General features: G+C 42.5%; 1 protein-coding gene across 2 annotated transcripts in view; it reads left to right on the forward strand.

Annotated features, from left to right (window-relative positions):
• Positions 1 to 10,342, forward strand: part of parvaa (parvin, alpha a) — a 41,694-nt gene extending 31,352 nt beyond the window's left edge. For both annotated transcript variants that reach the window (XM_015977360.3, XM_015977361.3), the window contains exons 10-13: positions 3,943 to 4,011; positions 4,302 to 4,403; positions 8,915 to 8,987; positions 10,169 to 10,342. In XM_015977360.3, coding sequence (XP_015832846.1) covers positions 3,943 to 4,011; positions 4,302 to 4,403; positions 8,915 to 8,987; positions 10,169 to 10,245 — 321 coding nt within the window. In that variant the 3' untranslated portion in view covers positions 10,246 to 10,342. The remainder of the gene's footprint in view (positions 1 to 3,942; positions 4,012 to 4,301; positions 4,404 to 8,914; positions 8,988 to 10,168) is intronic.
• Positions 10,343 to 26,074: the final 15,732 nt, after the last annotated feature.

Genomic DNA, 26,074 nt, shown 5'->3' on the forward strand with positions numbered 1-26,074 from the left:
CGCGGTCACGTGATGCAAGTCTGTTCCATTTAACCGTTTTCTTTGACCAAGGAAGGACAGTGTCCTCGTAAGCAAGGCAACACCCTTATACCCGCTCCCGTGTTTGAGATCCAATTTTCATGGTTGTATGTTACAAAGCCGCTAATATTAAACAACTGGGCACCATTTAATTCATTTTCATTGATTTAATTTGGGAATAACAGTAAAAAGTACACAATGTCACTTTAAATAAAAGTTACTTTAATGAAGACAAATCTGTATCAAATACTTCGACATTGGTTTACTGTTTGTTTCTGAGTAAGTATATAAAACTCAGAAATACTAGTTCAGTAAGCACATTTCAAAGTACTTTGTACCTGTTCGCATTAGCGGCTCCAACACTTAAAGGGATACTTTGCAATTGTTTCATATTTTGAATTGTTAACTTGAGCCCATCCATCCATTTTCTGAACCCGCTTGTCCACACAGGGTCGCGCGGGGGGGCTGGTGCCTATCTCCAGCTGTCAATGGGCAATCAGGTCGGGGTACACCCTGGACAGAGAGCCAGTCCATCGCAGGGCAACACACAGACACACAATCATGCACACACACTCATACTCAAACACCTAAGCAGGGGCGGCGTTAGGCCCGGCTACTTGGGCTGAAGCCCCGGATGTTTTATGAAAAGTCCCGGATCTAAATCGTGGAAGTAACATGCAGTACCAAAGTCCAACAGAGAGGGAGCAGCTGGCAGTTGTTTGTATACAGCCTGCCTGAGCCTCCACCACTGAAGAAGAAGCCCTTCAGCAGCCGGCTTCTTCTGCAGTCTCTGCCTGACACTCATGAGTGAAGATGGACATAAGGACGTTTTTTAGACCAAAAGTACGGCGTAGAACCCCAGCTTTGATGAGACTGGTGCTGACTCAGGTTTGTGAGTCTTATTTGAAATTATTTGTTGTGCTGCTGGTTTGCCTAAAGTTAGCTTACTATCAGGTAAAGTTGTTGGAGAAAGAAAGGGAATATTTACTATCGTCTCACACTAAACACTAACAGGAACAATACTCTACCCTGAAAATGCTGAATATGTAGCTTGAGAATAAAAATTATGTGGTACAAGACATATATATATATATAATGTTGACCAGTGTGTGTCACGTATGTGTGCGCGTGCGCGCGTGTGTGTTAAGCCCCGGATCTTCTTCTGTCCTAAATCCGCCCCTGCACCTAAGGACAATTTAGACAGACCAGTTAACCTAACAGTCATGTTTCTGGATTGTGGGAGGAAGCCGGAGTACCCATAGAGAACCCACACATGCACAGGGAGAACATGCAAACTCCATGCAGAACGATCCCAGGCTGGGAAGCGAACCCAGGCCCTTCTTGCTGCAAGGCCACAGCTCTAACCACTGCGCTACTGCGCAGCCTTTAACTTGAGCCAGTATGTTAAAAGTCAGGGAAGAGAGTTCAAAGGAAAAGACTTCAGCGTATATGACCAGTTCCCTAAGGAAATTCTGGATCGGCGCCCAATTTTATTTGCACATTATACACTTCCACCACCGACATTCCACACAAACACACACTTAGGGCACATCCAACGGCATTTGTCAGGGGGATTTCTCAGCCTCATCCCGAGTGCCGGTGCCCACTTCCAATTTTAAACTGCACTTAGACACTGAGGGCTGTGGGTGCAAGTGGGGTGGTGTGGTGGCATCAGCTGGCATAGGCCAGATGATGCCCGCTCACCACAGCCATGGAATACACCTCATCAACACTCACTAACACCATATTGGAGCAGGCGGAGTGAGACTAGGGGTCTTAGCACACCTCTGTTGTCGCTTGGCTTCCTGGGGCTGGAGGCTAGAAGGGAGATCCGGCCGTCTGGTTGGGATCTGGGGTGGTGGGTTGCTGTGCTCAGCGTTGGGCGGGGGAGCCTGCTCATCAGCACCCCAGCAGAAAGGGTCGAACTCTGGGAACCTGTGATGGTTGTACCCCATGTGCAGCAGTACCGGGACCAGAATGAATAGGGTGTGTATGTGGAGCATGAGTGGGTGTCCGGCGTGCATTTTTGTAAGTCTTTGGTTGTATGTGTATGTGTGAGCATGAGGGAGGGAGTGTGTGACTGTGTCTGTGTATGACTCTATATGTCAGGTGGGGCCTTTGACTCCTCCCTTCTCCTGGGACTTCTTTGGATGATATAGAGCTTCGTCTCCCCTCTCCCTGCCACACCTGGTGTGGGGTGCGGTGCCTTGGTCTGCCTGGGTCGTGGCTCCCGGGTCAGGGAGTTTAACATTTTTGGCGTCTGCCTGACCAATCCCGGTGGCTGCCTGGTGGGGTCTGGGTCCCTGGGCTCTGCTGGGTCCCCGGCGGGGGTGGTCGCCCCTGGGTCCCGGGTCATTGGGTCTCGGGCTCAGCCGGCTAGGGGGTGGGAGGCTGTGGGCGGGCCTGTTGGCTTGCCGCCGATATCTCCCGGGACTCTGCTGGCTGCTGGTTGTGGCCCCCCGGGGTGACCCTCTGTGCCTCTCGAGGGGGGCGGGGGCTTTTCTGGTTGCAGTCTCCCTGGAGTTCCTGTGCTCTGGGGCATCTCCTGGATCTCTGGGACTTAGAGCTCCCTCCATCTCCTACACATCTTTAGGGGGCAGATCTGTGGCCCCTCACACTCTCTATTGGACGCTCCTATAGAGAAACCTTACATAAACAAGCGCGTGTACACACACAGGTACTCACATGGTGCTCTCATAAGTATGGACTTGGGCACGTTCAACACAGGTCTTAAGGCTGTGGTTGGCACTAAATGCACTGTGATTTATTATCGTGTGATTGTTCAGTAAAACAATGTTGATTATATATTTCTTCATCAAGTTGACGCAGTGATAACTGGATCTTGTTGTATTGTTGTTGTGTCCCATTTTTTTGTTTGTGGTTTTTTTGTTTTTTTGTTTCTTCTTCTCTCTTTCTGCAGGTCTAGAAGCAGACTCTTGTTCATTATTGTTTATTTTTGTGGAACCCCCCACCTTTTGTCTCTTCCTTCCTCTTTCACCTCTGACTCCGTGTCTGGTCGGAATTACAAAGCATTCAACAACAATAACAATAAAGTTTTAAGTATCAGGCGTGACATTAAAAGCAGACGCTTTGATGCTCCACCTGAGAGTAAATCTGTAAGGCTCGTCACCAGCATTCAGACATCAATTCTGTTTGCTTCACAGCCAGACAGGACACACACACACAAAAAAATAAAAATAAATAAAATAAAATACTTGAGCCAGTTTGCGCTAAAATGACCCTTTACAAGGTTGATGAAAGGCCGCCCGGCCCCCGTCGCCCCCCTGTAGCCAGAATATTCCACTTGCAACTTTAGAGTGCCGGTCGGTTGGAGATAGAAAAATATTTAACTGACATACCTGCAGTCTGCTTCCAGCAGGTTTCCTGTATGTTTTAGATCAGGAACACATCTGATTTGAATAATTTAGTTATGAATCGCTCCTATAGACACTAATGAAGGCTGGGAGACATTTCAGCTGTTAGATTAAGCGCACAGCGAGGAGAGAGTTTTGCTAACCCTAACCCTAATAATTAGCCTAAAACTGCCTATTGTCCCTTTAATTACCTACTCCCATGTATTTATCATTTTAAGTGTAATGGGTTCTTTCAAGTAAAGGTAACTAATCAGATTTTACAGTGTAAAAATTAAGGGGTTTTGACCAAATTTTTTGTTGTTCAGTTTATGATGATACATCACATTAATCATTTTACTTTAAATTCCTGTTAACCAACACCTCTAACAGAATCAGCTTTTATGTTATGGTTTTATTATTTTTGTTACATTTTAATCAACAAAGTCTAAATTTTTTAAACTCAGATAAATCCAAAATGTGTTTTTAATTATAATATGAAATGGGGTTTGATGCAGATCGTTCTGTTGTTCATCTTGTTTGAGACTCAACCGTCTTCTTCTCTGTTCCTTAGACTTTAATAACATTTGTGAACAAACACCTGAATAAACTCAACCTAGAGGTTTCTGAATTGGACACACAGGTAGGTCTCTCTCTCTCTCACACACACACACACACACACACACACGATCCATCAGAAATAATAATAAAAAACATCTCAAGCTTGTTTAGTTTTACATGAATTCTAGAATATAATAGACTTGCAGCACTTGGAGAAATAGGAAACACACAAAGGCAGTAGGCTACCGTTGTAACCTTCAGCAATTCAAATAATGAAAAAATAAATAGAAAAATTGAATTTCCAAGACAAAAATCATAACAAAAACTATTATCTGTTTTGTTTTCTTGGTGTTTTGTGTTGGTCTGCTCCAGTTTGCAGACGGTGTTTATCTGGTGCTGCTGATGGGTCTGCTGGAGGGATACTTCGTGCCGCTTTACAACTTCTTCCTCACACCAGAGAATTTTGACCAAAAGGTAAAAAAAAAAAAAAACCTTGTTTCATCGGCGTCGCCCATCTGTAAACTAACTTGAAATCAGCTGTTCGGTTCCCTCAAAGTAGAAAAATAAAATCGAATTGCAGAAATCATCATTTTATTTTGAAGGATCACAGAATTAGATGATTTTCAATGGTTTATAATTATTTCTAATTCCTAATTAGAAAATAAAAGTCTGTAGAATGGCTCAGAGGGGAAAAATAAAAACAAACAGAATCTGCAATTAAAAGAATATGATGAAAATTATTTATTGCAGAAAGTTTTACATTTAACAAAAGAAACATTAAAAAGATAAATCAGACATTAAAGGTGCATTATGTAGGAAATGAAGTAAAATGTGGTTACTACAACAACTTTTAAACAACTGGAGCTTTGTGCCGGCCGTCGCCAAATTCCGGCACTGCGGTATTAGCTCGCAGGAGACACGGCACCCGACACTCTCACTGATGGTAAACGGTTACGCCCCCCCTCCTTTTAAAAGGAGAAAAACTGACAATCCAGCAGCCAGCTGGATATGAAGTATGCTTCAGTTTAACCGTCCTTCCTAAATGACTGAAACATCAGACTGGTGAGCTTTACTTACTGTAAAATTCTCACTATATTCTTACATACGGCACCTTTAAATGAAGAGAAATTAGGAAATAAATCGTAAATAAAACAACAGAAACTGAATAAAAACAAAAAAAATCCACAAAGAATGAAATCAGGTGATTTATTTTCATTCAACCAAAGATTTGTTTCCTTTTAACTTTTTCTGTGTTCAAATCTAAAATGAAAGTTTTTTTCAAGGTTCCAGGTGATTTTTTTTCCAGCATTTTCTTTGAGGTGGATTGAGAATTTAATCCATAATTTCCTTTGAGAACAAGAGAACCAGCTTTTTTGCTGAGATTTCATGTTAATCTGTGATAGCAGGTAAGTCAGCTGGATCAGCCTCTGGAATCACACGCTCCAGTTTAAATCCCAGTTTAGCTTTTCCTTAGGAATAGCAAACTTGTGGTCGCTGCTGATTTTTGTTTCTGATGTGAAAATGGAGGGAAACCGCGTCCGAACTCACCTGTGAGGCGACCGAATCAACGCCTGACCTCCGCGCGTTCTTCATTCTTCATCTCAAGTAACACTCTTAAATCAATACTCCATTTCTGAGGAGCCTCGTTCACTCGGAGCCAGGACGCTCCTCTCAGCAGCTTGATGAATGTCGTCTGTTTTTCCCGGAGCCCGATCAGCAGAGCTACAGTATTCTGAACAGGCAATCTGCGGCCACCACAGTAGGGGTGGGGGCCAGCGGCCTCTGCCAAGTGGTGGAACAAAATGGGCACACAGTTCCTCCTGGCCCAGGAGGACGGGCAGCAGCTGTAATCTCCTTGTGCACAGGGAGGCACTGGAGAGGCTATGGGGCTCGGCTCTGTTACCGCGTAGATCTGAGGGGCCTCGGGGGGGGTCCGTCAGCGATACGCCGACGGCGGGCTGAGGAAAGTAGCACAAGGCATCAGGAAAGCACTCCTGCTTCTGCCTCTTCCTCTCTTCTTTTCCTGTATTAGAGGGGCTTAGGTCACGCTTTTCACACAATAAGCCCTTGTTGGGCAAAGCTTTTAGTCCTTCACAGCGGGGCGACCACACACACACACACACACACACACACACACACACACACACACACACACACACACACACACACACACACACACACACACACCAGAGAATAGAAAACATCTTTCAGCTGTTCTGATTGGTTTCTCTCTCTCTCTCTCTCTCGCCTCAGAAGTCTTTTCTGGTTTCTGCATCCGAGCTGCATCCCTTCTCATCACAAAACCCGTTAACCGACGGAAACTCCCGTCCCGTGTTCTGGATGATCTTAGCTAAACTTTAAGCGTTTTTTTTTTTCTATTCTGTGGACGTGTTACTATTGTGTTAGTGAATGAAGCTGCAGAGCGTTTCTGCAGCAGGACAAATGCAAACACGACTGCAGGATTAGGCTGGAGGCATTAGGGCAGGGATTCCCTAAGTGTGGTGCGCGCACCCCTGGGGGTGTGTGAGCTGCCGCTAGGGGGTGCGCGAGGTGAAAAGTGTAATGGCTGCGGAGCTCAGAGAAGTCTGTCATATGTGTCACCATTATTGTAGCCAGAAACTCATTTGTGGGTGGGCCTAAGAAAAAGTAAGTGGGCCCAATAAATGCAATTGAAAATAAGTATATTTTGCTTGTGTGTGTGTGTGTGTGTGTGTGCGTGTGTGTGTGCGTGTGTCCTCCGCATGTGCCCTAGCTTCATACTAACAATGCGCTCCGAGCTTCAGCGCTCTGGCCTTCGCACGCTGTTAATAGCAAGATATGTTCAGTATTTGATCATTTTTAACGATGATGGAGAAATCTGAAGGCGGTGAGTCATTCTGGCAGATTGTAATTAACACCTGTCTCATGCAGGTGTTCCGACATTGTAAACCTCACACACAGAACATTGTGGATGTCACAAAATAAATCAAGAAATGATTCCCATCTGAGCATTTTAGCATTATTATATTATTATATCAGCACACTGACTGTGGGACAGCATTCTAAACGTGTCAGGCTATTAACAGCGCGCTGAAGATCTGAAGTTCAGAGTGCGTCTGTCAGAGGTCAGACGCGATCCAGCGGAACCACGGCTCACGGGTGCACATGTGAGCATATCTGGGCTGGGCAGAAGTAATTTTACAACGTTGGTTTAAATAGCGCCAATAACGAGACGCGGTGACTGGAGCGGCTCATGGAGCTGTGCCGCACACACACACACACACACACACTGATTCAACAAGCGCACGCTGCGCAAACTCGGGCGCGCCGTCAGACTGAAGGCAGAAATGAGCGCTGCCTCCTCCGTGATAAAACTTTTAAGAGGTTTTGTAAAACATTTTTCATTCAAGGTCATATTAACCCTTTGATGCATAACGGTCACTACAGTGGATGGTACTCAAAATTTTTTTTTTTTTTTTTTTTTTGCTATTAAGCACAGCTGTTGAAGACTTTATTGCATTTGAGCTCCTCCATTTGGACTTTAGTAAGTCAAGCCAACATGTTTCATGCTCAGAATGCATGCTGTCCACTGAGGTGGACATGTAATAAATTATTTATAAATTATTAAATGTTACAAAAATATTTGTTGGAATTTGTTTAAAAAAAATTTGTTTAAAAAAAATCATGGTTGAAGATTTCGTAATTCATGCATCAAAGGGTTAAGATATTAGCTTCTATTTTGGGACGTCGTATTAAAGTCGGGTCCACTCCAGCCAGTGACTCCTCATGAACCTGACCACAAGTCCTGTTACTGCAGCATTTGTTATTCCAGTCCACGTGGCAGCGGATCACAGATTCAGCCACACCATAAAACAGCGATAAGTCGGTCTGAGGCAAAAGTGAACCTCATGGCTATAGCTTTTCCATCTTGTCCCCTATAGACATTTGATTACGCACAAGTAGGGGACCAGTTCAGGTTTACGCAGAGCAGAAGGAAGGAGAGCGCTCTGGCCACGGGTTAAACGTTCCTGCTTTAAGAAAACTGTTAAATTGCATTGTTTATGTGCTACCTGGGCACTCTAAATATGTATTTAAAATTAAATCAAAGGAAATTGTAATGGTATTGAATGCTTATTAATTGCTATTTCAAAAATACATAATACATAAACATAAAAATGAAAGTGATGGGGAAAAAGGTCGATCATAGTTTTTTAACCCTGTCTGTCGAGTGACTGTTTAGCGTGACGTCTGATATAAATATTTATATATACATGGCTATATATATAGCCATATATATATATATATATATATATATGGCTATATATATGGCTATATATATAGCCATATATATATGGCTATATATATAGCCATATATATATGGCTATATATATATAGCCATATATATATGGCTATATATATATAGCCATATATATAGCCATATATTTATGGCTATATATATATAGCCATAAATATATGGCTATATATATATAGCCATATATATATATATGGCTATATATATATAGCCATATATATATGGCTATATATATATAGCCATATATATATGGCTATATATATAGCCATATATATATATGGCTATATATATAGCCATATATATATATATATATGGCTATATATATATAGCCATATATATATGGCTATATATATATAGCCATATATATATATATATATGGCTATATATATATAGCCATATATTTATGGCTATATATATATAGCCATAAATATATGGCTATATATATGGCTATATATATATAGCCATATATATATAGCCATATATATATGGCTATATATATATAGCCATATATATATGGCTATATATATAGCCATATATATATGGCTATATATATAGCCATGCCCTGATGTGGGGCTGGGGGGTGCGTCGACATGGTCGGGACATAGAAGGGGGTGCGTGGCTAAATAAGTTTGGGAACCGCTGCTTTAGGGTTTTGCACGCACCTGCATGTAACGCCTTGTTTCTGTATCTGCAGGTTCACAACGTGTCGTTCTCCTTTGAGCTGATGCAAGATGGAGGTCTGGAGAGGCCAAAACCTCGACCGGAGGGTAGGGTGGCGCATCACCACAGCTAGAAATCCATCAGTTTTGTCATTTTTACTTTAGTGTGTTTTATTAAAACAACAAAGAAGGTGAAGAAGAGGCTGAAGCTTTATTTTACACCACAGTCGCACTAAAACACTACCGCTGTGTGACCCCATGACCCTAAAATCTGATTAATCCAAACATCTTTATCTTTTTAAATCAAAGTATTTTTAGACTAAATGTGTTTCGTTATTAATATTTTATTATTTATTTCATTTTAATTTTAATACAATTTCTTAATATTGGGTTTTCCTTTTGTCACCATTTTTCTTTTGCTGCCTGTGTGACATAAAACACGAGGAAAGTGGACGAGTGCGAGGCCTAAAGGAGCAGATGGAGGCTGGATCTTTAAAATAAAAGCAGGATAAAATCCATTAAAGACCTGAAACGGGGCCACCTGATCAATTTTATGTGTTTGAGCTAACCGCTAGCATTAGCAACTCCACCACACAGCAGAACTCCTCCAGACTTGTGTTATTTGGAGAGATAAAACATCAACGTCGCAGAGCAACCAGAGTCAGTGGTAGAGTCGTGTTGCTGTTAGCCAATCAGAGGAGAGATGTAAGAAAATAAGGAACTTGCTGTCTGAAGCTGCTTTGCCCTCCGGCTGAATTTTACTTTTACCTGAAACAAGCGAGTCTGAGCTTTTCTTCACCAGAGTATGACTTACAAGGCATTGATTCCTACTAGAGACCACAACTTACATGAGTAAGTAGGTAAATCAGAAAATTGGTATCAGACCTGTGCAACAGTTGTAATCGGCCCACAACACCAGAATCGGTGCTTTTTCCATAAAGATCTGATTAAAATTGCCTCTTTACTAAGTTCTTTGTTACGTATCGCCACATCTCTGGTTCATCCCTTGAGTTAGACGCCTGAATTAGTTATCAGAAAACAATTTTGGGGAGAAACTTGGTGGATTGCAGCAGAAAACTACCGATGAAAAATATAAAAACGATGAATGAAATGTGACTCCTGCTTGCTGTAGTTGTTCTTTTTAAGATGCTTTTTTATCAACATTTTAGGTAAGAAATGGATGTATTATCTTTATTCCTGCTGTTCTTTCCAGTTAAATGAAGCTAAAACAACACTTTTGTATTTCCTGTGTTCATCCACAGAAATAAAATCTCTTCTTTTTTTTCCAGATATCGTGAACTGTGACCTGAAGTCGACCCTTCGTGTCCTCTATAACCTCTTCTCCAGATACAGAAACGTGGACTGAGCTTCACGTCACACAGAAGGGAACCACGTTTTTCTTTGATTTCATTTTTCTAACTTTTATTATTTGATACGCTCCTGCATGAACCACACTGTCTGTTTGAACGTTAAAGTCCCATTAGTTGTCATTTGTTCTTAGTTGACCCCTCCCCTGGGGGAGCGGTGAGCTGCAGACACAGTTGGTGGTGGAATCCCCCCCAATCCAACCCCTTAATGCTGAGTAGGGCTGCTCGATTATGGCAAAAATAATAATCACGATTATGGTGACTGAAATTGAGATCACGATCATTTAGGACGATTTTTCTATTTATGTTGATTTTATTTGTTTTTATTCAGTCATAAAATTGCTCAGGGCACAATCAGGACAAAAATAAACAAGAAACAAGATGATCACTAAAATAACTCCTGATTCCCAGTATAAAAAAGACCAATATACTTATAGCTCATAGTCTATGACCCAAGGGCTATAGACCTTGGTTTAACTCATGTAAGTCTAACCAGTACAGACCCAAATACCAATATCTGGCAAATACTGACAGCAGGAATTATACAGTGGCATTTATAACAAATAAATGCAAATAAATTGATGTTCACAAAATGTTGCATAACATTTATTGAGTCGTGTCAAGATTCTGTAGGAGAGTGCACTAGCACCGTGTCCTCAGAGAGATTAGTTATTATTTATCAGCGTGAGGAACTTATTTCTACCTTATTTATAAACTATTTATTTACAAGTCCATCAGTTAATGTAATAATTGTCCCAACCACAGCTGCACCCCCCAACCCGGTCTTACAGCAATCAGGGGCAAGCTGCACGTGTGTTTAGCTCGCCGCACGCGCACATTTAGCTGTGTTTAGCGGCTCAGGAGTCCGCAGGTGCGGTGTGTGTGTCACTCACTCTGGTTACTCCAACAGGGAGCCGGCTCTGAGAGCTGTTTCTTTAGCAACCGACACATCACTACATCATTCCCTTTCCTAATGTCCTGAAGAACGGTCCGGAGCGCAGGCGGAGTGTTTAGCTAACCTGCAGGAAACGTCGACGACAGTTATCCAGAATGTAGCTAAGGGTTACCAGAGATGTTTCTGAGGTGTTCGCTAGGTACTTTTAAGATTTAAAAAGTCAAGAAGGGGGTCTGAAAAGCTGTTAGAGATAGCATCAAAGTCGCTAAGTTGGCAACACTGTGGGAGGAGCGCTTCATTTGCAACTCAGGGCAGCGCAAGTGGGAGGAGCAAATAATCGGCTTGTTTTGTTTTCATAATCGTTCAAAACTCAGATCGTAATCGTGATTAAAATTCGATTCATTGAGCAGCCCTAATGCTGAGTGTCTTTGGTTTGACCCGGCCAGGAAGCTCTGATGTCCCAGTCCCAGGGTGGACACTCTACCACTAGGCCACCGAGCCATGAATCAGATTATTGGTGTTTTTAAACACTTTTCTCAGTTTTAGGAGGCTTCATTAATTCTGATAATAATTGGTTTTACCTGAGCTGATATCGTGTGAATTAGTCCTTTTTTTTCCAAAATATAAAATGTTTAAATGTATTTATTGTACATTTTTGATCTTAATGCTCTTTATTTTGTTTTTATCACTCTTGAGTTATTTAAACATGTCAGCTCTCAGTACTTAACTCAGCTTAATTCACAACAACCACCTGCTTTTGGTTGCATTTCTTACTTTTAACCAAGACGCGGCGTCAAAACGTTAAATCCGAGACGCGTTTCTGTTAAATCGGTGTTTTCCTGATCCCATCGTCTTGCGTCGGTCCTGTTCGTGTTCCGATTCTTTGCATCCAGTAAATAGTTCGGCCTCTAATGCAGCTGCGCTTTGTTCCCCGACACTCAAAAGGAAGGAAAGAGGAATGTGTTTGCAACAAAACAAAACAACAACAAAACATTGGGGTCAAAATGGTTCCAGCGCTTCAGCCCAGAAACACAAGTGAAGCTCCACAACAATTTTCTTTTCACTAAATTGAGACGGGCGGTTAGAAAAGCGGTGTGAAAGCTTTCTGAATTGGAGCTGACCCCAGCACAGACAGAAAAGACGGGAGACGAAGTGAATGGATGAAAAGCTCGTTTCTCCTCCTCACACATTCCACAATGTGCTTTGAAAAAGGTGGTGGTGGTGGTGGGGGGGGGTGATGGGTGTGTACACGTCGCGTGATGCCCACGCCGCTGCACGAGGCTTCCAGCTCGGTTGGGCTTTTTTTTCCATTCTGTGTTGCTTTTTCAATTAATTTCGTGTCCCTCGTGTGCAAAGTCCTTAAAACATAAAGTGAGAAATCCTTTTCAGCTGCGACGTGTTTCAGAGCGGCGGCTTTGTCCGGGTTGTGATTTAATTTTCAGCGAAGAGAAAGAGTCTTAAGTGTAATCACCGCGGCAGAGCGCTACAGTAGCTCCGTGGCGCCAAAATATAGAGAAATTACACGGGAATTCAAGACATTTGGCTCGTTTTTCTTTCTTTAACTCTGGTATGATGTTATTTGTTAGGATTGTTAAAAAGCAAAGTAAATCCTTCAGTTTGGTGAATGTAATCAGGAGAATGTGTATTAAAGGTGTAATAAAGCATTAAATCCTTTTTAGACATTTTAAATAAATGAAATTTTAATGATTAGGTTTTCTTTTCTGTATTTTCTAAACATTTTTGGCAGGGAAGGTTATACAGTAATTATAATAATGAACACAAATGTTTTTATTAAAACAAACGTGGTTTATTCAGACTTTTTAACTAAAATGTGATGTGTGACATAAGGACCACTGAGAATTCATTACAGAAGAAGAAGAAAATATCATTTCTATAGCGCCTCTCAAGATAAAAATCACGAGGCGCTTCACAAAAACAAAAAATTTATAAAAATATAAAAAAGAATTTAGAAAATGTTGAAAAATATATTTAAAATGAGCAAAAAATAGACACTTGTGATTAAAAAAATGTTAAGAAAGAGAGAGAGTGAACAAGAAAGAGGGAAATCAGTGGATCCTGAGGAAGGTGGAATAGGTGGGGAGAGCAGAATAAAGAGAGAGAGGTGAAGAAGGTCATACAAAAGCCAGCTTGAACAAGTGAGTCTTCAGCTGCTTTTTAAAGGAGACCACTGAGTCCACTGATCTCAGGCTCAGGGGGAGAGAGTTCCAGAGTCTGGGGGCCACAGCAGCAGATGATCTGTCACCTTTGACCTTTAGCCTGGTGCTGCACAACCAGTAGGCTTTGGTCACTGGACCTCAGGGACCTGCTGGGGGTGCAGGGACTAACCCCCAAATTCCACTACCTCCGCTCCGGTCCGCCCCCGCCCTCCGCAGCTGCTCGCTTCCGAACTCAATTTTTCTTGGTACCCGCTCTACAACGGCTCCGCTCCGGTGCGGAGACCTGAAGTGGGCAAACAAGCATGCGCGGGATTTTCGAGATCTTGCGATACAGTCCGAGCAATAAATGCGGAAGTTAGATCCAAACACCCGTTGTGTGGGAGAAGCATCGGCATGAACTGTTTAATCTTCCTATCATTTGTGTTGACAGATCAGCAGTGTTTGGATCAACAAAGTGTGACTTCTTTGAGAGTAGAAACTGTATTTATGGCTTACTTTTGTGCATTTAAACTTCAGCCGCCATTGATAGTTGTTAAAAGTTGTTAAACCTGTGCATATGAAACAAAAAACACCTTTTGTTTATCGATTTATTGTGAAAAACGGAAGTTGTGCATGCTCCTTTTCCTGTAGGGCGGTTGTGATTTCTGTCTATTTACTGCGGAGGTGCTCCGGCGTCCGGCGAAAATAGGATCGATTCTATTTTTGCCGGAACAGAGGGCGGCGCATGGCGCCGCACTGCCGGAGCACGGCCGCAGTAGTGGAATTGCTCTGATTGACTACAACGGGACCGACTTTGCTCCGGCGTTCGTGTCGGAGCGGAGCGCAGCGGAGCGGAGGTAGTGGAATTTGGGGGTAAAAGAAGATCACCAATGTAAGATGGTGCTTGTCCATGTAAGGCCCTATAGACCAGAACCAGGATCTTGAAATGAACCCTGAAGTTGACTGGCAGCCAGTGAAGCTGGAGGAGAAGCGGGGTGATGTGGGTGTGTTTGGAGGACTTGGTCAGAAGCCGAGCACAGGCGTTCTGAACCACCTGTAGACGGTTCAGGGAGGTTCTGCTCAGACACGTGAAAAGAGAGTTACAGTAGTCTAAGCGTGAGGAGATGAAGGTGTGGAGAACTGTCTCAAGTTCAGAGCGGGACAGAATGGGACTCAGCAACATTCCTGAGATGGAAGAAGGAAGAGCCAACAAGAGAACTGACATGAGAATCCAGGGTGAGAGCTGGGTCAAAGGTCACGCCAAGATTCCTGACAGAAGGTTTGGTGTGGAGCAAGCCACCCCCAGATCAACTTATTTTTTTTCTGATAAACTATATAAATGCGTGTTTAATCGTGCTGCAGACACGTGTAGTCAATAGTTTTGCACTTTAGTGCATTTTAGTTCAAATTTAAATTTTCTGCCTAAAACTGTCAGTGTTGTGCTGTTGTCAGGTAAAAACTGCACTGCATTTGAATTTAAATCTGCCATCGCTATTGGCTAAGAGGTACCCTAGAACGTTAGCTGGTACCATATGATGTCACAGTGTCGTTGTGAGCCTGTGTGTGTGTATTTGTTAGTGGCTCCGCCCTCTCGGTCTGCTAGGCAACAACATTTGTTGCATTTTTCAAACAGGAAGTGGGAGTCAGGTAAGAATCTGGTAGGGGGTGACTTGCTCTTTAAAGTCACTAAAACATAACAGGAGCACAGTACGGGAGATGAGTAAGGCTCAGGATCGACCTGACAGGTGAGCTGATTACAGGTGAGGAGTGGGCGTGAGGAGAGCTCAGGGCGGAAATACAAAGATGGAGTCCATGAAGTAAATAAAAACAAAGAATATGAGCCGTGCTGTAGCCTATCATCGTCTCTTAAATCCAAGTCACACTCAACTCCTTAGTGTTTGAATCCAAGTCATCGAATTGTTCAAAGTCGAGCAACAAGGTCCTACAAACGGAGTCCAAGTCCCAAAAACAGTTAAAAGTCCAACGTCAAGTTTGAACCACCACTTGTTCCGTTTGCACCCACAAAAGTAACTCATACTGCTATTGTCAGAATTAGCATGTAGCTAATGCTAAAGTTAGCTGTTATTTTAGGCTGGGTTACTGACTAATGTTATAACCTAAACCACCCAAAGCTATTGTAAGTTTATCGATTAGTTATTGTGTTCAACTGTACTTTTTGCATGATTTATTGTGCTACATGCTACTAGCTTAGTGTGGTGATAGCGTTGGGCCCCAGTTGTATGCTCCTGCATATTGTAGCTACATGTTCCTGACTTTGAGGAAAACAGTAAAAACAATCTGCACAACGACTGATACACGTGGACTTGTGGACATGCTGAGAACATCAGATGGCAGCACTGGCACCGCAAAGCAGAAACGCAGAGTATTTTGTCAGAAGACACCACCTAGAGGCAAAAACATGTATTGCACCTCTTCGTACTTTATCACGGCTGGAAGCAACACCTCTTGTTTGTGAGTGCGTACCAGCTGGCCAACAGCTAAAGCACATTAGTCAGCATAAATCAAACTTCTGCAAAGGTGCATGCACGCGCTGATGGACATATCAAACGCTACTGGCTGATGCTGAGCAGTGCTCAATTCAAATTGCATGGGGCTCTACGGGAAGGAGGGGCTTATTGCCTACATTACATCACAGAATAGAGTCGTAGGCTACTTTAAGGGAGGAAAACCTGGATTGCTGCTTTAAGTCCTTTGGAAGTCCAAGTGAAAGCTATCAGTGTGCTCGAGTCAAGTCACAAGTCTCTTCAGGTGTGATTCACTGAAAAAACGTTTTTTTTTTCATGATTCTAACGGGTCACTCTGAATTTTTCATGCAGGCTGAACATGAAAATAGTCTCCTACACCTATCTCCTGCATTAGCTTCTGATAAGTAAGTAAGTAAAACTTTATTTATATAGCACTTTTCACAGATAAAATCACAAAGTGCTTCACAACATACATAAAAAGGCCAAACAGGACAGGAGCACAAGGTCAACTTACATAAAAGTTTGTCTAAATAAAAGTGTCTTCAGCTGCTTTTTAAAAGAATCAACAGAGTCGGCCACACGAAGAAACAAGGGCAGGGCGTTCCAAAGTCTGGCAGCTACAGCTTGAAAGGACAGGTACCCTCTAGCTTTAAATCTGGTCTTAGGGACCTTCAGTAGGTTCTGACCCGAGGACCGTAGCATGCGGCCAGAAGAGTGAGGGATTAAAAGGTCTGATAGATATTGTGGAGCTTGTCCATTAAGAGCTCTAAAAGTCAAAACTAAAATTTTAAAATCAATTCTAAACTTGACCGGTAGCCAATGTAAAGAAGATAAAACTGGTGTTATGTGAGCCCTTCTATTGGTTCCTGTTAAAAGCCTTGCTGCAGCGTTCTGGACCAACTGCAGACGACTGACATCTGATTTGTTAAAACAAGTAAAGATAGAATTACAATTATCTAAACGAGAAGAAATAAAAGCACGGATAATCATCTCCAAGTCCGATTTTGAAGTAAAAGCTCTCAATTTGGAAATGTTTCTCAAATGATAAAAGCAGTTTTTTACTAAATGATTTGAGTGGCAGCTCACAGACATGGACTGGTCAAAAAGAACACCAAGGTTTCTGAGACTGGTCTGGACTGAGGAGCTCAGGGAACCGAGGTGTTGATTGATTAAAAGCACTTTCTGTTCAGGAGCAATGATCAGTGTTTCGGTCTTGCTTGAGTTCAACTGAAGACGGTTACTGGCTAACCTGTCCTTAATACACTCAATGCAATCAGGTAGGTCAGCTAACTTGTTAAACTCTTTGTCCTTGAAAGAGCAGAACAGTTGAATGTCATCCACATATAAATGGTAAGACACATTAGTAAAGCTTTTCATAATCTCCCCAAGAGGGCAAATATATAAAAGAAACAAAATTGGGCCAAGGACCGAGCCCTGGGGAACACCGTGAAGCAAAGATGTGACTTCAGACCTAATCTTGTTTACACATAAAGAAAATGTAATGTTATTTAAATAGGAGGAAAACCACTTCAGAACCGTACCAGAAAATCCTAAGTCATTGTGTGGTCGATGTAACAGAATTTTATGGTCAACCGTGTCAAAAGCTGAAAACAAATCCAATAAAACCAGTACATTATACTGGCCAGATAGAAAACAGATGGTGAAACTCTAGGATTAGAAAATTCTGACAGATCTACGTCACACTGTCACTTAACACGCATGGACTCCCCCATCTTGACTCACAGCGAGGAAGGCTGTTGTTGGTTTAGCGTGCAGGAAACAACAGAGAGAACGGCTAGACTAGTAGAAGCTAACCGTTAGCATTAGCAGCTTCGCCACACAGCAGAAGCTCCTTCAGACTTGTGTTATTTGTGGAGATAAAACAGCGTTGCAAGTCCGTGGTAGTCGTGTTGCTGTTAACCAATTCGGAGCTTCATTTTGTTTTTTACAAAAATCTTTTAGGAACAGTAAACCATTTGGAGTTTTAAAAAAAGACTTTTCTCCTATTCAAGCTCAATAAATTAGAATTTCCAGGCTTTTACTGGCGTTTTGTGAGTGCATTCTATGTGAAGAGAGAAAGAACCTGCTTTGAGCACATTCGAGCATCTGTTGATGGAAAAAATCATCTGCTGGTGATTCTGGCTACCCGAAACCCTCTCCTCTCTCACCCAGGGAACAGTCTGCTGCCCTAGTTGTCACCAATTACGTTTTGTTAGTGTGTTTTTGTTAATGTCGCTGCTCTGGGCTGTGTGTGTGCACAGCCACACTCCTCAGTTTCATCTAAACTGTAGCTAGTCTGCCATCGTTCAGTTTTATGTCTAAAAACCCTGTTCCTCTGCAGCCCAGGTGGCGTCTGATTTTACTAATCTGAAGCTGTTTCTCTGTCCAGGTATCACAGTAGGAAGCTTGTTGCATTCCTACTTTTATTCCATCTGTCTCATTTAAATAGCCTTCAGATCCTTCTGTGAGGTTCAGACTAAATCTAAAATAATGATTCTCTGTTATGTTGTCAGAAAACGACAATTTCAGCCTCAAATAAAAGCAATTTTTGTTTTTTGTGCATGATTGTGTTATGACTCTACAGCTGCAGCTGATCGCTCATGAAGCAACACGAGTGACAGGTGAGTCCGTAAATAACCCACCGCTTCTCAGAAAAGAGAATAATTCAGGATATTCAGTCTTTTTTCACAGAACATCACGTTGGTTATGTTGGTTCCAAATGAGCTGAAGCACGGAGGAGGGGGTGTGGTGGTCTGGGGATAATGTCCGTTCTGAGACATCGAGGGCAAAAATCCATTATGTTTTAGTTGCTTCCCTGTTCCCAACAGCTGCTTTGATAGTTGGATAACTTGTCCAGCTGGTCTACAAACCCCACAGACGAAAGTTCATCACCTGCCGGTAAAAGTCAGGTGGAGCAAAGAAACCTCTTAACTAAACAAGATGGAGGCCCTGGACAACCAGGATAGATTACAACTTTGAGAAAAGGAATGGAATCGCTTCTCCTCATAAATTATTGAATGAAAGTTCATTTAAAATGTTTTTCTGGTCCACACAGAAGCGGGTTTAAAGTGTCCCAAAATCATCCCGAAGATCTGCAGAACATGTTTCACACGATTTTCCCCATGGTGTTTTTTCTGTTATGGGTATGTCCCATACCCTAACCTTAACCCATGGGATTATGAAACCGGTAAAGCAATTAGAAATACACATAACTGAACCAGAAACATAATAAAAATACAGAGAAGTATGACTTAAAGCAGCATTATTACTACAGAATTATTCGTTTACATTAACCTATATTCCAACTGTTGATGCTCCACACGAACTGAAGATGCATAAAGAAAAAAATAATTCTTTATTTTGGTGTGGAAAGTAAAAACTTGTATTTACTTTTAACATTCAAACCCATTTCATTTGGAATCATCCAGACCAGGCCAATTTAGCTTAAAATAAAAGTATATTTAGTTTTTTTTTTATTTCCGGTTTCAATAAGATTAACCTGCTAATTAAAAGGTTAAAGTGGTGACATCATCAAACTGCAAAGTTTATTTGATTTAAAGAACAGACTCGTTTTAATAATCTGGGTCAGATTAATAATTACAGTCAAATCTGAATAAAATTTCAAATAAACACCTGCTGGAAGGTAAGCGTGCGTTGGTTCTGTATCATGCAGGACTGAGACTCCGCCTACTTTGGTTCATATCCAATGACAGTAAAGGATTTGGATTGAGATCATCCTAGAGGCGGGGATGGGAATCAATCAACGTGAGGTCACCGTTTACGTCCCCTCAGCCCCGCCCACTAAGGGAACTTCAGACACGCCGCGGTCGCAAACAAACTAGTGTCACAAAAATATGACAACGAGGAGAAAAATATTAGGAATTATAGTGAAAAAAGAGAAATGTAGCAGGAAGGAAAAGACCTGGAGTTTGTGGAGACAGGAAGGAGGATTTTGGAAGCTGCACGCGCCAGCAGTAGCTCAGGTAGGACTGCTGATGATTGATGAGCCTCAGGTGTGAACATGAAGAGGTCGGGAACCCCAACGCTGGGGTCTTCAGAAATACATAGAAAACCTTAAATAAACACATTAATTGATGTTAAAGCTAAATAATAATAATAATAGACATGAAAGGATTTATTTAGTATAATAACTCACATCCATGTGTATGCGTCTGTCTTAGTGGGTTAAACTCTGGTCTGAAGTTCAGAACTTCTGAGTTAAAAGTAGATATAAAATCATGTAATTGTGCTGCATGTTGGTCTTTTGTCGGACTCAGATATGTGACCATGTGTGAGATCTTCTCACCACAGGATGTATTTATTACTCTGCAGTGTTTTAAACGACTGAGTCCATAAATATCAGATTATTTATCTTGTTTTATCTCATGAAGTTTGATCAGATTTTCTGACATTTTAAACTTTGGGTTAGGGTTAAAATAATATTGAGTCTAAAACTTTGATCTTTGATCTGGTCGCCGTGGCCCTCAGTAGCAGCAGGTGCTGACCTCTGACCTCTACGCCAGCCTGGGTAAAACGCCTGATCAATGAAGCATCACCTTATTATATTACGTGGCATCAGATGAAAGGTTTGACTCTGAAGCCCATCGATGTTTCTCTGGAAGTCCGGTAATGTTACAGAGCAGAGCAGCGGTCTTTCATTAGTCGTATTGATGTTGTGAGTTGATGAGCCGCCTCGTCTTACTTCCTGTTGTGTGTCTGAACAACGTGGTTGTTTTCCACTTGGTCCTAGAGCTCAACCAGCGTCAATTTAATATGGCGTAATGTTGTTTTTGGATGGTAAAAAGTGCAGGAGTGAAAACTTGACTTTGGAAAAGTGTGTGTGTGGGGGGGGGGGGGATGTCCCCCCGCCCCCCCCCAAAAAAAATACGTCCATGGTGTGGTGATCATCAAATTAAGCTCCTTCAGTTCTGATTCCTCATTGTGTCTGGATGTTTGTGTCACCCATCCTCTTCCTGCTCGGAGGACTCTCGCTGAGAACGAGCTCCTGGAAACCCGTTAAGGCCGGCAGAAACAGAAGCTTGTTGTTGTGCCTAAAAGATAATTGTGTGACCAATTATTGACAGAAAAGGTCACGCTGAAGGATCTGGGGTGTTGGCGATGAAGTTGTTTTACTGTAAAGCAGCAAGTTTTTAGATTTAATCCCAGAGGAACATAGCTTAACTAGAGATTATGGAAATGCAAACTCTGCTCGGAAGAGTTTTCATGAGTCTAAAATAAAACTTAAATCAGCCACAAACCCTGATTTACCTGCATCGTCTGTTTGTTTGTTCGTGACAGTAAAAGTGGATGAGTAATTCTGAAATTAAATGATCAGGATCTAAATTGAGACAAAATACCCGTTTTGATGTAAAAACTGTAAAATTAAAAGAAATGTTAAAGCTGCTTCTAATGGGTCATTAAAGCCTCCTTTCCACTGGGAGTGAAAGTGGCTTGTAACGTGATAGCAACGTTTTACCCGAGAGCTCCCGTCCAACCGGAAGCATTTCAGACGTGAAACGGGAGTGAGAGCGTTCCATGCCTCCGCTCCCGCAAAGTCACAAAATCACGGGAGGATTGCAACAGCACATGTGATTTCTGAAGTCCACACAATAACAAGCGAGGAGAAAGGCAGCTGCATGTATTCACAAAGGTGTGCGGTTTATTTTCTGTTCTGTTTACTTCGGCTACGGGGGTTTCGCAGGAAATGACGTACGTTTATCTGCATGTGAATTTTATTTTGAAAGTTTCCAGATGTTTCACGCTGTGGAGTTTGATGTGTTTTGGAAGCGTAAAAAAACAACAACCTTGAAACGTAATGATGGCGTTGCTTTGTTTCTGGGCATCCAAAACTTTACATTTGGAAAATAACTCGTCCACTATAACGGCGGCTAATTGCCAGGAAGTAAGTTTTGCGTCCGGTGGAAAGAACGCTTTGGATTTCCATGATAACCACCAGTTTCCTGTTGAGGTCACTAATGGCTCAATGAGATCACCATGGTTACCACACACCTGCTTCTCACTCTATGCCGAAACATTAACTAAACATGTCGTATACGGAATAAAAGTGAATCAGCGTGTAAAACGTTACGTAAAACTGACAAAAAAAAAAAATACAATGCTAAAAAAACAAAGATGTACAAAAATGCTAGCCTAGCAATATAGACAAACTGAAAGATTTTGCTCTAGAGGTCGGTCTAGCCACGCTCCATTATAGGCAGCCTAAGTCACTTCCGCATCACAGGTCCCCGGAAGAACGGAGAAACGAATGTAAGTCAACGGGGCTAAAAACGCTATTTTCTAACCCGCTTTGCCTTACGCCCTGGATCACACACATGTTTACTGCAATTTAAGTGAAAAGTAATGACGGGTGTTTCAACCACGCCAGTCACGTACTTTCAGATTCATCAGCTTGTAAAAGTTCGTAATTAGCATGACTACACACCAGAAATCGGCACATCGCATATGTGACATCACCACATAATCCCCCCCCCCCCCCCCAAGCATAGCTGCTACTTACCACATGACCAGATTTATGGTGGTTCTTTCCTCCTGTGGGAAGTTTGCTGAACTTCCAGCCCTTGTCCATCAGTTTTCTCCGTGTCTGGTTCCATGACGTCACTTTTGTGAAGCTCATTTGTGGTCCTGGACTCATTTTCACACAAAACCTAAAAATAGCGTTTCCCCCGTTCGAAAATAAGCGCATTCTTGGTATCAAAATGCGTCTTTAAAATTCACTGACATCATGTGTGAAATCCATGGCACAAAACAAGTGGAGTTAGAAAACAGCGTTTTTAGCCCCGTTGACTTGCATTCTTTTTTTTTGTTCTTCCGGGGACCCGTGATCTGGAAGGGACTTAGGCCCTGTCCACACGTAGCCGGGGGTCTGCCAAAACGTAGATATTTTTCTACGTTTTGGCCTGTCATCCACACAAAAACTGAGTTTTTTCACACGAAAACGGATCTTTTTAAAAACTCCGGCCAAAGTGAAGATCTGCGTTTTCTCCGTTTTGGGTGTCTGCGTGTGGACAGACAAAACCGGAGTTTTAAGGTCCGCAACGTCACTTTCCGCGACAAAAAAATGCTGACATCACGTGTGCGACCTGTGTTTACACTAGCCGGCAGCATGGATGCCCTCGGAGCTGCGCTCGTTTTATCAATTGTCCAAGCGCTTTTTGCTTGTTTGTTTTTGCAAGCGGAATTACTGCTGCTTGCGGAAGATCACAGACGTAGGACGAGGTTAAGAACGGGGGAAGTACTGCCGCCTACAGGTCTGGCATGTCCATAACAACGTATTTATCCGGGTACGTGTGGACAGTTTTTTTTAAACGAGGTCGTGTGGATGCAAGTTTTTGGAGGGGCGGATATTCGATTTTTAAAAAACCCGGCTACATGTGGACTAGGCCTCAGGCTCCCTTAGCCTCAGCAGGTCAAACTCTAAAGCTGTGATGGAGAAGAACTACAAAGATGGCGTCGAATCAGGAACAGCGCTCGTTTAAAACGGCTTTTGGGACCAGTTTTGAGTGATTTAGCCTTGAGCTTTTCTTTGAGGTAGATAGAGGTACTCAGGTCATTCATTTAGAAAAAGGGTGTTTATTTTTCTCTGTCGTCGTCTTCAACGGTGTATGACGGAGCGATGAATACGACGCTCTGATTGGTCCGACTGACGATGCCACATGAGGACTGGGTGGTTTCAGACCACATTTACATTTACAGGACACCTCACCAGGCTACATATTTGCTACAATTTAAAATGAACAGGTTTCTAGAGTTATTCAACAAAATTAAAAGGTCTTTAAGAATATTTTCTGAATAGAAACACATTGATAAGCAGCATAAAGATTATAGATACGCCCACCCAGGTCTTTTGTTATAACTATAAAACATAGGCTTACGTGGAACCGACATTCATTCAAAGCTAAACAGAATATAGAAAAAACTCCTCAAATTACGATTACTACGTAGAAGGATGCAGGTGATTTCTGGTCATGAGCTCCAGCAGAAGCTGCTCCATAGAGAATAAATTCCATCAGGTGAACACTTAAAATTAATGCTCCCGTGCAAAAGTTAATTATCAGTGAAGAACGATCCATTCACAGCATCAGGCTACGGAAACAGAACAGGGTCAAGGTTTGAGTTTTTCTTCATTTACATATTTTTTATGTTTCTGACAAAAACAGCCCTGTCTGTAAGACATTCCCACTTTATTTGCTGTTTGGGAAAACTAAACACAGATAAACCCCTCAGGGTTTTAACCCTTTGATCGGCCTGTGTCTTACCTGCAGGACATTATTCTGGCATCTTATTTGTTGTACGGAGGAACTTCAACGACGGCCGAGCCAGTCACGATTCATCTTTCCGGCGTAACGAATGATGCGGTACCTGGTACCGACTCTTGATTATGTGTCCTTAAAGTAACACTAGATCGTTTTTAAACGTTAAGCTAGAGCTTTAACATCCTCAGTGATTGTTGGGTCAGAAGCTTGACCAGTTTCTTATTTGACTCCACTCTGTAACCCGCTGCTGACCAAAAAACGCACTAGATACAGCGTCTGCCCTAGAAACAGCATCTGCCCTAGAAAACTTTCCAGCCGTGGCGTGGGGTGGGTGGGTGGGTGCATTCGCAGGCCGTTTTGCTGTTGTGAGAGTGGGGAAGGGGGTAATAGTTGCACGCAGAACGTTTAGCTTCCATGCTTCTCCTGTGGGGTGGGGGGTTGATTACGTAGCCATGGCACAGCGCCATGCAGGGGAAACACTGCTAGTTAGTTTTGTGGAGGGGTAGGTGTTCTATAGGGGAAGCTCTTTACCTGCTTTACGGCTGTTAGCTGTAATGTTAGCGGGTTAGCATTTTCAGTTTAACGATTAAAAGCACAAGAAAAGGAAAAGAAGACATTTGCTTTTTCTGTTGGCATTGTGGTGGAGCCTGGAAATAAAAGTAAGAGTGTAATGTCTTTGGAGCTGAAGCAAAGAGCTAAAACCAGAGTGAACATTGGTGTGGCCTATGCTAGTGTGTGGATCAGACTGATGATGACCTGGCTTTGTTGCTACTGGACCTGTAAGTAATAATATTTTTGTCCAGAAGTGTGGATCTTTTTACGTTATGGTTTATTTTGGTATTAGTTGGCTCATGTTAGCGTTAGCTCATTGTTAGCGCTATCTACAGCATGCTATTGTTGTAGGGTTGTGGTCGTCTGTTTCACTTTAGCACCGGATAACCGTGAGCATCTGTATTCTGCTTGTTGTTTAGTGTTTTGACTGAATGGGACATTGATCCAGGTGTGAATGTAATCAGATTACTCAGAGGACAGTGGTGCAGATGGAGTTTTGTTTGAATAGAAACCTTGAATCACCTTTAATTTCTCCCATCTGGTATATTTGACTCCCGTTTAGTTTCTGCCGTGCTTTATGTGCCTCTTTGGTTACTTCCTGTTTTATTCTGAAAAGCTTGTTTGTCATTTTTCCCTGTTTCCTGCCTCTCTGTCATTTTAAGTGTATTTTTTATTTTTGCTGTGGAGTTTGTTTTGATCTGTATTTAGCTTCAGGATTGGTTATTTTGCTTGTTTGCATCTTTTGGAGAAAAACTAAATGAAGGTTTTCTTTTTCTGCTTCCTGTTGGCAAACGAGTCTCAGGGGTGTTTTAAAAGTAAAGCTGCTGGAACATTTTAGCGACGCATCATTTCACTCAAACCATCCAGATGTCGGTGCCATCCGTGGGTCTGACAGTGTTTCCTGTGCTGAGAGGCCGTCATGTTGGGAATAAAAACGTAGTTCACGTCCCTCCAAGCTCCCGCTGCCTCGCGGACATGTCCCCGGCAAAATTTGTGATTGGCAGCTGTGTCCCCCCCACTTTCAAAAAAGCCTGCTGATGAGGATTTTTGTTTTACCAGCTCAGATCTTATACCAGGGGTCGGCAACCTGTTCCCATCAAAGAGCCATTATTACCCGTTTCCCACAGTAAAGAAAACACTGGGAGCCACAGCGGCCTCAGCGTTGTGGGCGGGGCCTACCCTCAGACAGCAGAGAGCTGCTCACAACCAGGTGACAGCAGCCGGTACCGGTCGCTCGCATGGGCGTCGCACCCGTGGGGGATGGGGGGGTGCAACACCCACACTTTTCCAGCTGTTTGCTCACCTCCACACCAGTCTGGTTTCTTTACGTCGCACTCACTCTGTTTGCCTCATCTCCTTCTTCACCTCCCGACAGCCGATGTCGGGTTTCAAGGAGAGGGAGGGACGGAAGAGCTCGACTGAATTCATAATTTTACATCTTGATATTAGCTGTACAAAGTCTGAGT

This window comes from Nothobranchius furzeri, chromosome 4, assembly GCF_043380555.1.
Source record: "Nothobranchius furzeri strain GRZ-AD chromosome 4, NfurGRZ-RIMD1, whole genome shotgun sequence".
In the NCBI taxonomy this organism is placed as follows: Eukaryota; Metazoa; Chordata; class Actinopteri; order Cyprinodontiformes; family Nothobranchiidae; genus Nothobranchius; species Nothobranchius furzeri.